General features: G+C 35.5%; 1 protein-coding gene across 1 annotated transcript in view; it reads left to right on the top strand.

Annotated features, from left to right (window-relative positions):
- The window catches only part of Cngb3 (cyclic nucleotide gated channel subunit beta 3), a 165518-nt gene that overhangs the window by 90543 nt on the left and 61420 nt on the right, over positions 1 to 13555 (top strand). The window contains exon 11 of the mRNA XM_046458651.2: positions 9696 to 9837. Within this exon, the coding sequence (XP_046314607.1) occupies positions 9696 to 9837 (142 nt within the window). The remainder of the gene's footprint in view (positions 1 to 9695; positions 9838 to 13555) is intronic.

The raw sequence follows: 13555 nt of genomic DNA, 5'->3' as shown, positions 1-13555 counted from the left end.
AAGTCTTACAAAAAATTAAGATACCAACTATATTAAATATATATTCACAACAATGTCTAAAATTTGAAGTATTGAAAATACCAAGTGATGGGATAAGACTGAAAATATCAATTGGTAGAATAAATTAGAGCTACTTAATCTCTTATATAATTTTGGCAGGAATGTAAAATGGTAAAACCATTTTTGAAAAAAGATCAGACAGGTTTTTTTTTTAATTAAACATATACCTACCTTACCACTAAAACTCCTAAGCCTAGATATTTACCCAAAAGAAATGAAAACATATCCAGAGAAGAAACTTACACAAAAATATGCATAGACTGGAACCAGCATTTGACTCAGTCATCCCACTCCTAGGTTTATGCCCAAAGGACTTAAAATCAGCATACTACAGTGACACAGCCACATCAGTGTTTATAGTAGCTAAATTCACAATAGCTAAACTATGAAACCCACCTAGATACCTTTCAACAGATGAATGGATAAATAAACTGTGATATATATATACACAATGGAATATTATTTAGCCTTAAAGAAGAATGAAATTATGGCATTTGACGGTAAATGAATGGAACTGGAAAATATCATGCTAAGCGAAATAAGCCAATCCCAAAGAACCAAAGGATGAATGTTTTCTCTGATATGCAGATAAAAATTCACAGTAAGGCAGGGGTAAAATATAGGTACTAGACAGATGGGAGTGAAGGGAAAGGAGAAGGTATGGGGAGTAGGAATGATAGTAGAAAGAATCAGACATTATTACCTTGTGTGCACATGTGATTATATGTATATTATCAAGTACAACCAGAAAATGAGAAGTTATACTCCATTTATGTATGATATGTCAAAATGCATTCTACTGTCATGTATAACTAATTAGAATAAATTTAAAAATTTGTAAATATATTCATAGAACCTCTATTCATAATAGCCAAAAACTTGAGAGGGCCTAGTTATTTATCCAGAGATAAAAAGACAAACCATGGTATATATGTATAACGGATGCTACTCAACAATACAGAGTAACAAAATTACTGACAGACAAAAGATGACTAATGCTTATGAGTGAAAGATACCTTAGGCAAAAACATACATACATACTGTGTGATTTCATTTATGTGAAATTCTAAAAGAAGCAAAACATATGTATAGCAGAAAAAGTTAAGACACGAGTTGTCTCTTAAGTTCTTGGGACAAGAACTGACTAAAAAGAACCAAAAAATTTTTCTGGAGTAATTGATAAAAATATTCTGTGCTTGATAAATGTTTGAGTTACACAAATATATGTATATGTCAAATATTTGTCAAATGATACAAAAATAATTAGCATTTATACACTGACAATGAACAATCTAAAAAGAAAATAATCCCATTTATTAAAGCATCAAATCAAAAGGAATAAAATACTAGGAGGTTTAAGACTTATGCACCAAAAACTATAAAACACAAATGAAAGAAACTAAAGCTGACACAAATAAATGGAGCCCATGTTCATGGACTGGAAAAACTTAAATTGGTAAAATATTCAAACTATCCAAAGCAATATACAGATTCAGTGCAAACCCTACCAAAATTCCAATGGGTTTTTTCTCCAGAAATGTACAAAATAACCTCCAAATTCATATGAAACCACCAAAGTCTACAAATAGCTAATGCAGTTTTGAGCAAAAAGGAAAAAAGCTAAAATCATCACACTTCCTAATTTCAAAGTGTATTGCAAAGCTACAATAATCAAAATAGTATGACGCTGGCATTAACAACAGACATATAGATGAATGGAACAGAATAGAGAGCTACACACACACACACACACACACACACTCATAAAATCCTTATACTATACACAGAAATCACCTCAAAATGGAATAAAGACCCTATAGACAGGACCTACCACCATGGAAAAGCCATGATGGCCACAGAGACAGCTACAGGGCCAAGGACAAGGCTCTGTTGGCCAGTGTCCCTGCCAATCTGAGGGCCAGCCCCAAGGGGAGACACGTCCACCTCTGGTATGTGAGGACTCCATGGGTTCTGGCTGAGAGGCAGCTGCTGTGGCCCTGGCTTCAGCACAGCTGGTATAATTTGCCTATCACCTGGGAGCTGATCTAACCATTGGTGAGCCAGCTCTCTTGTGCAGACCAACATACTGTGCACTGTGTGTGGTTGTGAGAAAGTCCTTCCTAAGAGCCTGGTGCTCAATATGCACCTGGACAACAGCCACTGTCTACAAGATGGCATAGTAAATCCAACAATAAGATTTGAAAACTGAACGGAAATTCTTTTGTTGTCCAATTGAAGTATGCTCTAGAGGGACCTAAAGATTATTTTCTCAGTTATCTCTCCTAAGACAGCACTTTATAAAAATGCATGCCAAGAAGCATAAATAGAATAAGTACAGCAATTCATATGTCACTGAATGGGACTTGAAAAGGCACACAAAGGACTGTGGAAAGAACTTCCAGTGCAAGTGCAGCTATCCCTCTGCCAGCAGAATGGCATTACAGTCTCACATATACCACACTGGCCATGAAATCCTGCACAACACAGGGATTCACCTAGAAAAAAAGAAAATGGAATACCTCCTGCAAAACCAGAGTTATCTAATATGACCATTGAAAAATGGAGCAAACCAACCAAAACTTTGACCAGACATTCAAGACCTAGAAACTTCAAAGACTCTTGGAGCTCTAAGGCCAAAAAAGAAGTGTCATACCTCTGAGATGTCTTCCAAAATATCCCAAAGTGGCTCTGGTTAAACTTCCAGTGACGGAGGTTTTTTCCTGTTCATTTCTTTGTATCTACAGCTGCATGTTAGTCAGCTTTTCATCACTGTGATCAAAAGACCTGACAAGACCAGCTTAGAGAAGGGAAATTTTACTTGGGACTCACAGTTTCAGAGGGTTCAGTCCATGATCAGCCAACTTCACTGCCCTGGGCCTGAGGTGAGGCAGAATATCATGATGGAAAGACTTGGGGGTGGGGGGAAAGCTGCTCAGCTCATGGCAGCCAAGAAATAGAGAGAGGAAGGAACCACAGATAGAGTTGAAGCCATGCCCCCACAGGTCTACTTCCTCCCAGTCATGCCCTACCTGTCTATAGTTACTACCCAGTAGTCCATTCAAATTATTAATCCATCAAATGGATTAATCCACTGATGAGGTTACAGCTCTCATAATCCAATCATTTCATCCCAAAACATTCCTTCCATTGTTTAATTCATAATATTTTTAGGGTACATTAAAGATCTGAACAATAAGCTGATAATTTCTTCAGGTTATGGTGTCAATTGTCAATAGCTCCATTGTAGGTGCTATTCACTTAGTGTCCTTGTCAGTAGAGAATGTGATCCTTAAACTAGATTCAAAGGCTTACTCTCTTAAGGGGAACCTCATCTTTCAAAAATTATAAGACTTATAAATTAAGATTATAAGTTATAAATTATAAAATTATAAATTGTTGAGTCAATGAATACAGTTGTTAAATAAACTTGCATAAAAGTCCACATAATCCTTTACAAGAATTAGGTAACACGTGTGTCAAAAGAACAGAATTTCTTCAAACAATGTAAAAACAAATGTGTCCGAGGGATGGGGATAAAGTTCAGTTGGTAGAGTGCTTGCCTTGCATGCACAAGCCCTGGGTTCAATCCCCAGCACCACAAAAAAAAAATATATATATATATATATATATATATATATATGTGTGTGTGTGTGTGTGTGTGTGTGTGTGTGTGTGTGTGTGATATACCTCATAAAACTTCTGCACTGTAGGTTGTCCCTGATTCCTTCATGTCATCTTGTTTTCAGACTGATCTGTTGTTTGATTCTTAAGTGTCCTTCTCATTAGTTTCACACCCAGACATTTCTGCTCAGTTCTTAGGTAACTTCATCCAGAACTGCTCAGGCTGATGCATTTATGGACAGCTGGTTCCAGCCAGGTAGGAAATTCAGAGAAACACAAACCAGTGGGTAGCAAAGTTCCCCCCACCACACACACATAAACACTCAACCGTGTGTTGCCTGCAAGAAAAATACCTCACGGCAAGATAATGAAGTTGTGAAAGAATGAAAAATATTTCATGCAAGTGGAATATAAAAGCAAGCAGAAGTAGCTATGCTTATATTCCAACAGAAATGACTTTGAAACAAACTTAGAAGACACAAAGAAAGAAGGTGACTACATATTGCTAAAGAAAACAATACAATAAGAAGATAGAAAGATCATCATAAATATGCATGCACCCAAAATGAATGCACTCAAGTTCATAAAACAAATAGTATTCAACATAGAGGGACAGATAGGCCCTAACACAATAATAGTGGGTTACTCCAATACCTCATTCTCACAAATAGATACATCAAGCAGACAAAAATTGAAAAAGAAATACCAGAGTTAAACTATACTGTAGATCAAACTAACTTATCAGACATCTACAGAAGATCCCATCCAATAACAGAATACATATTCTTTTCAGCAATTCATGGAACTTTCTCTAAAACAGATTATATCTTAAGTCATAATGCAAGTCTTAACAAATACAAAAATCAAATAATTTCTTGCATCCTATCAGATCAAAATAAAATAAAACTAGAGATTAACAGCAAGAGAAACTATACAAATGCTGGAGATTGAACAATACAATTTTGGGTGATCACTGGATCATAGAAGAAACCAATGGGTAAATTTTTAAATTTCTTTAATCAAATTAAAATGGAAAAACATACCAAAATCTATGGCATACAGTGAAGGCAGTTCTATGAGGGAAATTTACATCTCTGAGTGCCTTTATTTAAAAAACACTTCAAGACATAGGCACAGGCAATGATTTCCTGAATAGGACTGTAATAGCTCAGGAAATAATAGTGAGAATTAACAAATGAGACTTCATCAAATAGAAAAGCTTTTTCACAGCAAAGGAAACAGTAAATAAAAAGCCCATAAAATGGGAGAAATCGTGGCAGCTAGCTACTCTTCTGATAGAGCATTAATATTCAAACATATTTTTGAAAACTCAAAAAATTTAACTCCAAAAACAAACTATCCAATCAATTGAGTGAACAAATAAACTGAACAGACCTTTCTCAAAAGAAGTATGAATGGCCAATAATTATGTTTTAAAACATTCAATAACTTTAGACATCAGGGAAATTCAAATCAAAACTACATTGAGATTTCATCTCACCATAGTTAGAGTGGCAATCATCAAGAATATAAAACCACAAATCCTGGAAAGGATTTGGGGGGACAGAACCCTTATACATTGTTAGTGGGAATGTAAATTAGTACCATACTATGGCAATCAGTATGGAAGTTCTTCAAAATACTGAAAATAGAAGTATCATAAGATCCAGTGGTATCACACCTTAGAATATGCCAGAAGGAAAAAAGTCAGCATACTCTATAGATACCTGCATACCCACATTTATTGTAGCAGAATTCATAATATCCAAGTTATAGAATCTGCCTAGGTTCCCATCAATACATGTACCAATACAGAAAATGTGGTATATATATACACAATGGAGTTTTATGCAGCCATAAAGAATGAAATAGTATCATTTGCAGGAAAATGGATGGATAGAATATTAAGTGGAATAAACAAGACACAAAAGACTAGCTTTACAAGTTTTCCCTCATGTGGAATCAAGGAGCAGGTGGCAGGACATGAAAGTAGCAGGAAGACTACTAGAGGAAAGGAATCAGGGGAGTGGGAGGGAAAGAAAGAGGAGAGTAGCAGGGCAGGTATGATCAAAGTATGTTGTTTGCATGTATGCCACAATGAAACCCATTATTCTATATAATTAAAATGCACTAACAAAAATGGAAAAGGGTGGATTAAAGACTTACATGTGAGGACTAAAAATATAAAATTACTAGAAAAAAGCACAGAGAGAAATCTCCATGACCTTGGTCTGGTTTGTAATACTTTGGATATAACAAAAAAAATATATGCAACAAAAGCAAAAATAGACCAGCACAGTGGCACACACCTGTAATCCCAGCAGCTTGGGAGGCTGAGACAGGAAGATCAAGAGTTCAAAGCCAGCCTCAGCAATGGCGAGATGCTAAGCAACTCAGTGAGTCCCTGTCTCTAAATAAAATACAAAATAGGGCTGGGGATGTGGCTCAGTGGTCAAATGCCCCTGAGTTGAACCCCCAGTACCACCCCCCCAAAAAAGCAAAAATTGACAAATATGTTTATATCACTTTTAAATGTTTCTACACAGCCAAGGAAACAACAAAATAAGAAGGCAACAGACCCAATAGGAGAAAATATTTGAAAAGCAAATATCTGTTAATGGATTAATATCCAAAATATATAAGAATTCCTACAACTTAAAAAAAATTAATGGCCAAAGGACCTGAAAGACATTTTCAAAAGAAAAGATACAAATAGCCATAGAGTATATGAAAAGGTGCTCAACATCATTAACCACCAGGGAAATGCAAGTCAAAACCTCAATGAGATATCTCACCTAATTAAAATGGCTATTATCAAAAAGACAAAAAAAACAACAACAAATACTAGCAATGATGCAGAGAAAGAGGATTCTCATACGCTGTTGGTGGAATTTTGAGTTCATACAGCCACCATGGAAAACAACTGTCTTTTTTATTATAGCCATCCTAACTGGAATGAGATAGTATCTCTCTGTGGCTTTGATTTGCATTTCCCCGATAATTAATGATTTTGAGTGGTTCTTCATATACTTTTATCTATTTATGTATCTTCTTTTGAGAAATATCTACTCAGCTTCCTTGTTTCTTATTTTTGCTGTTGAGGTTTTTTTTTCAATTCCTTATATATTCACAGAAGAAAAATTCCTATTTTCACATTGAATGTTTTAAGTTTATGTCAAATTCTGTCTTATTGCTTTAACCGGAGCTGTGTGTGTGTGTGTGGTGTGTGTGTGTGTGTGTGTGTGTGTGTGTGTTTCAAATATTGTATAGTTCACAGCTAGATAGTTCAGGTTTTAAATCAGCCAGATAGAATCTCCTTGAGAAGATCTATCTGCCTGGGGTGTAGATATTAGAGATGGACACACTTGACTAATTAAGCTAATCCTAGAAAATCAATATGATGCCATCTAATTAAATTACAAATCTTACCTTTGGTCGTGCATGTCTGGGCATAAGACCTGACTGAACAAAGAATCCCAAAATAAACCACAAAGCATCAGGGCAAAAAACTTCCAATTAACATAGCAGACTATTTAATAAAAAAAAAATATTTAAGACTAGCCCTTGAGATTTGTAAAATCAATGCCAAAGTTTCACATTTGACTTCTGTTTTTTTACATCCATAAATAAGAAACTGAAAGAAAATAATTCATGTTTTTTTTTTCCTGTTAAAACCATAATGGCTTTGGAGGGGGCAGAAATGCCAACACTTAGGATGGAATCAACCATGTAAGGAGAGAATCTAGTCCCTTCCCACTCTGGGACAGTATTAAGTTTAATAAATTTCTTTAATTTAAAGAGACCCACAGGTTTAGGACCTGTGACCAAAATAAATTAGGTAACAGGAAATTATAAATTGGAACTTGAAAAGTTAAAATGCAATCTATAAAATGACTTCCATACTTCTTCAAGGTGGTTCTCTTTGACATCAAGTTCACTATACTATTAGTAAGCCCAAGGAAGCCTGCTAGGAAAAAAATTACACAGTGGTAATATTTTTATTCTCTTGGCACAGTAGTTTTAAACCCTATCAAAGAGTTAATTATTTTTTCTGTTCCTATAACCACGAGGTTTTAAGAAAAAAAAAAAGCCCATGTCCTTCAAAAGGTATTGAATTTCAAATAGAAGGATTTCTTTATAAACCTATTTTGATCTGAATATTGACTTCAACATCAGTTTATTTCATTCTTTGTAAACCCAACTTCTTAGTATTTAAAGATCTGCAAACCCCATAAACTATTTTCACAAGAAAAAACATTATTCTATTCAAAGTCTAATACACAATTATCTAAAGTGCTGTTATAGTGGCCCAACAGAACACGAAATAAAACCTTAAGATAGAATCATGATACAAAAGCTGTTTTTCTATGTCAATCCTGGACAACAAAATAGCTTTTTGGTATTCATTAAATCCAAATACCTCTCTATAAAATATCTTGAGTTTTTCTTTATGTACAAGACTTTAAGGATTCAGTGTGGATGCCTCACCTGGACAATATCAAAACTATATGGAATATACCAAATGGTATGCCTAATCATGCACAAAAACTATAGTCTATGGTTATAATTATATAAGGGTGCTGTCATACTAACTTCCACTTCCACCTCACTGTGGACTCCATGAAATCCACAACTATATGTAGCTAAATGAATATTATATGTTCTATTCTTTATCATATTCTTGTCTGATTCTCTTCCTATTTAGGTTATAGTGACCTTAGTAGCCTCTCCATTTTTCAATTGCTCAAGTTGAGTACAAAATCTTTATCAAGCATATTCCTGATAATTTTTGGTTTTCTTAAATACTAAATTTCTATATAAATTATCTATTACATCCAAGATAGAGCTCCATCTCCTCCATCTCTGTCATGGTTTGCATATTAAGTAGCATAATAAAATGTGGGTGGAATATATAGAGAAGGTATTTACCAGTTCTATTTTCCTGTAGTAGAAACAATCATATATAAACTGTAAAAGATTCTCCCATTTACATAAATATACTTCATCTCTATAATATCCCCCACAAGTCACTGGTATGGTAATTTGAAGATGGCCTCAAATTCTTTCCTGTTTCTTTCATAGACAGATGAATTCAAACTTCTCTTTCCTTGAATCTGAACTAGCTTTAGTGATTTTCTTGATAAATATAATGTGACAAGAAATTATGATGTTATAAGACTTCTGGGTTATAAGAAACCTTTCAGCTACCATTTGGGTTGCTTTGCTCTGGGGGAACTAGCTGCCTTATAAGAAGTCCGCATCTACCCTGAGACTGCCATGTGATGAGGAAGCCCAAACTAATCACAATGAGAGGCTAAATGGAAAAAGAAAGATAACCCAGCCTGTCCCAGTTATTCCAACCATCCTAGCTCAGGCTCAGATATGTGAGAGAAGAAACTACCTTTTCCAACCCAAGCAGGTGTGGCATAGGGAAGAACAGAAGAACCCAATCAACAATAAAAATCAAGAATCCTACTTCAATCACCAGAGATCTCCAGCCATTCATGTCACCCCAGCTGGAAAATCTCTGCTGAGCCTTGCACAAATTTCTGACCCACAAAGCTAAGAACCTAATAATACATTGGTTGTTTTACTCTATTACATTTCAGGAACAGCTGGTGAACACTCTCCTTGGGCTTAATTGCTTAGTCATTTCACAGTATTTACTGAAAAGCTTAAATGGCATACACAGTATTTGCCAGCACCGCCTATTGAAAGAGAATCTTAGGGCTGGGGATGTGGCTCAAGCGGTAGCACGCTCGCCTGGCATGCGTGCGGCCCACGTTCGATCCTCAGCACCACATACAAACAAAGATGTTGTGTCCGCCAAAAACTAAAAAATAAATATTAAAAAAACTCTCTCTCTTTAACAAAAAAAAAAGATAATTTTAATTAGGAAGAAACTTGTAATTATTTGGTCATAATCTACATAGTGAAGCAAAATAGTAATGTAATATAATAAAATGGTAATATAATAATATAATAAAAGGGAAATGTATACTTTTTTGTCACAGATATCTGAGATGTTATTATTGGGCAGTTCGAACTTTAATTACCATTGGAGGTCTCCCAGAGCCACAAACTACATTTGAAATTATTTTCCAACTTTTGAATTTTTTTTCTGGAGTGTTTGTGTTCTCCAGCTTAATTGGTCAGGTAAGTTGAATATGTACACCTAAATACATAGTGTTTTCATTTTTGAAAGACTAACAAGTGTTTACAAATTTTATGGAGGAAAGATTAAAAATTATCTAGTGGTTAATCTTTGTCTTCTCCTCCTCCTAACTCCTCTACTTCTTTCACTAACTTTCATCTATTTTAATGACATGGAGGGGGACGTGATTGGGTCAGCTCACACAATATATCCATTAATGTCCAGGGTCTGCTATATTCCAAAGGAGTTTGGAAGTTATCAGTTCAGAAAAGAGAAGCATCCTGGGAGGTTTATGGAGCAGGATGCATTTGAAGCATCTTCAAAAAACAGGTAGTATTCAGTAAACTTAGACAGGTATTTCAATTGATCAGAAACAGTATGTGGAAAAGATGTCACAGAGACAGTGTGGGGAAAAAATGATAAAGCATGAGACAACTTCAAGAAGATAGAAACAGTTTCAGTTCTAAACCATTAGATCCATTAGAAGATCTACCAGAAAAGTCCATTTTTCAGAAAAAGATACTTCTATGTCAACTTCTTACTTGAAGCTTCCTTAAAGCTTTCTTATTTCCTTGAAATTCAAATGTTATCATAAAATCATTGGGTTAAAATCAACCCATTTAAACTACAAACTAAAAAATACATCTTAAATAACTAATAAATCATTGTTTTACAGATGTTTGCTATGGCATTCTGTCCCTCTTCTCAAGAGATTACAGTAGAGTAAGAAAATAAAACAAGTGCATAAATAGATATATTACAAGTTGAAAGAGACCAAAATCTCTGTGAATTCCCAGAATCACCATTAATGAAAAGTTCAACAGCAGAGCATCTTTAGAACTTTTACTTCCTTGGAAGATACTATATATACCACATGCTAAAAAACAAAAAAAGCCATGTCGGGGCATGGGCACTAGGTTAGATTACATCACAAAATGATTATTCCAATTAGAGAAACTATGGGTTCCCACTCACCACACTCACAGTAGTAGACTGAAACTCATTCTTTAACAAAATTTAGCAATCAAAAAATTATTCATTATGATATCTGACACTATTCAAAAGCAGTCAAAACTTACATGTGAATGTCCAAGGTCTTCTATACATAGCAAGCTCCAGAGGAGTTTGGGAGCTATCAGTTCAGAAAAAGGAAGCTTCCCAGGAGGTTTTGTGGAGGAGGATGCATTTGAAGCATCATCAAAAACCAGGTAGTATTCAGTAATCATAGACAGGTAGTTCAATTGATCAGAAACAGTGTGTGGAAAAGATGTCACAGACAGAGTACAGGAAAAGATGATAAAACGTGAGACAACTTCAAGAAAATGGAAACAGTTCCAGAACAACTGGAGAGAACATGTGTAACTAAGAGCTATATGTAAAGATAAGATATTTTAAGAGCTCCAGATGTTAAAGACATTGAACTCTATCTTAAAGACAATAGAAGCCAGACAAGAGATGATTTTGAACAAAGATTCAAGGAAAGTCAGTTAAAATATAATGAATTGGAAATTGGGATACTACTTTAAAACAGAGGTTTTATTATTATTTAGTTATGGTAAGACTCACAATTATGGTATATGGTAGTTGGTTATACTCATAGGGCTCAGGAGGAGGGAGCCCGTCATACCATGGTGGGGAGGATGAACAAAATGGGAAAGCACAGCTAGCGAACAACAGGAGAGGCAGGATAAGCAGGGTTAGTGTTGGCTTGTTTAAATAATTTCCGCATGCTCTGAGGTGTAGGACTGTCTCTATTTATCTGGTATCCGGCACTGTTGAATGGGACAGTGGGTAGAGGCCTGAGTGTGAGACAGTTGGAAATACGGGATCTGGATCAGTTACTTTGCATATGAGACACTCTTGGTAGAGGTGATCACTATCTCCGGGAATTAACTGACCCTGGGAGGTGCAAGCAAGGCCCCAGATAGCAGCATATTAAAATACAGAGAATTAAAATATGTTTAATGCAGATACACAGAGGTACAGCAATTCCAGCCTAAACACATCAATGGTCTGGAGAGAGAGGTTGTAAAGGAAATTCCATTAAGAAAATATTTAGGGAGCTGGAGATGTGGCTCAAGCGGTAGCACACTCGCCTGGCACGCGTGCGGGTTCGATCCTCAGCACCACATACAAACAAAGATGTTGTGTCCACTGAAAACTAAAAAATAAATATTAAAAAATTCTCTCTCTCTCTCTCTCTCTCTCTCTCTCTCTCTCTCTCTCTCTCTCTGTTTAAAAAAAAAAGAAAATACTTAGGTACTGGAAGTTGGATATAAAGCGGTTAAAAACTATAAGTATAGGGCTGGGTATATAGCTCAGTTGGTAGAGTGGTTGCACAAGGTCCTGGTTCAATCCCCAGCACCACAAAAATAAAAACAACTGTAAGTATAAAATATCATAATCTTAGTGGCTCGAGAAATTGTATCAGTGGTTGAAATATGAAGCTGGTTGGAGAGAAAATTTAAACCAACTTGAATATAAATAGCAAAAATCACATTTCATAATTTTTCATAAAATCAATGTGAGGTAGTCACATCCCATTCATTGTTTTCTCTGTTTTACAGAGGCAGAAACTCCAATTTAAAGATTTTTAAGATGCACCCCCTAATTCATACATGTAATCCATACAGATATATGATATATATGATAGAAGCATATATAATAATAGTAAAATCCACCACATATTGAGCACTTACCAAGTCCAAGGCAGTTTTCACAACAAGACTAAGAAACGATGTCTATCTGGTACCAGTTCAATTCTCTTGCTGCTCTAAGTGTAGCCTTTGGAAAAGCAGCAGCAGCAGCACTTGAAAAATTCAGAACTCAGGCCCTCCTTCAGACCTACTGAGTTAGAACCTGCATTTTTAACAAGATCTTCACGTGATTCTTAAGCAAATTAAAGTAAAAAGTGTTGTTTTATATATCACACCACACCATGCCTGTCTTTAAATTGAATTTGAGGTTCCAACAGGAACAGAAGGAAATATCAAGTCTTTGAATATAATGCACCAGAGCACAAGAGAAAGATTAAACTTGGAAGTACAGATTTGTACCTTAAACTCTCATCTTGAATAAAAATATTTAGAAACTAAAGTAAGAGAGCTTGAAACAAAATCTACATTTACTCAAATTCCCACAGATAGTCATATCAGTGATTAACCCTGAAACTAATCATTACTTTTTAACCACACAATATTCTATTCCCTGATGCATCTTATAGAGCCTGAGATTTTCTAACTCTCCTATCCTCATGCATTTCAAGGCTGGGACCATCATGGAATACAACAAAACTTCTTTAACTCCTACACCAACAAAACCCAACATTGCTGAAGAATACCACACAAAACACTCAGATTCCATTCACTACAAATTCGTGGGCCCTCAACACCCAGTCAGTGTTTTTGTAGCTCAGTGGTAAAGCACTTGCCTAGCATGCATTGAGGTCCTGGGTTCAATCCCCAGCACCAAAAAGAAAAAAAGGAAGGTAGGGAAGGAGGTGAGGGATGGGGGCAGAAGGGAAAAAAAGGAAGAAGAAATGCCTTAAATAGTCCTGACTTCCCAACTAGCACCCTATTAAATCTCACAACCCAATCCCTTAATATTCCAAGTCTCCCATCCTTAGGTAATTACATAACGTTTGTCATCTACAAAGAAATGCATGGAAAATTGAGATCTAGAAATTGAGATTATGAAAAAAAATATTTGGAAGAGGCATGG

Source organism: Marmota monax, unplaced genomic scaffold (genome assembly GCF_021218885.2).
Source record: "Marmota monax isolate L192 unplaced genomic scaffold, Marmota_monax_Labrador192_F-V1.1 WCK01_AAM20220418_F8-fsc00147, whole genome shotgun sequence".
In the NCBI taxonomy this organism is placed as follows: domain Eukaryota; kingdom Metazoa; phylum Chordata; class Mammalia; order Rodentia; family Sciuridae; genus Marmota; species Marmota monax.
This window is presented reverse-complemented; position numbering and strand designations above follow the sequence as displayed.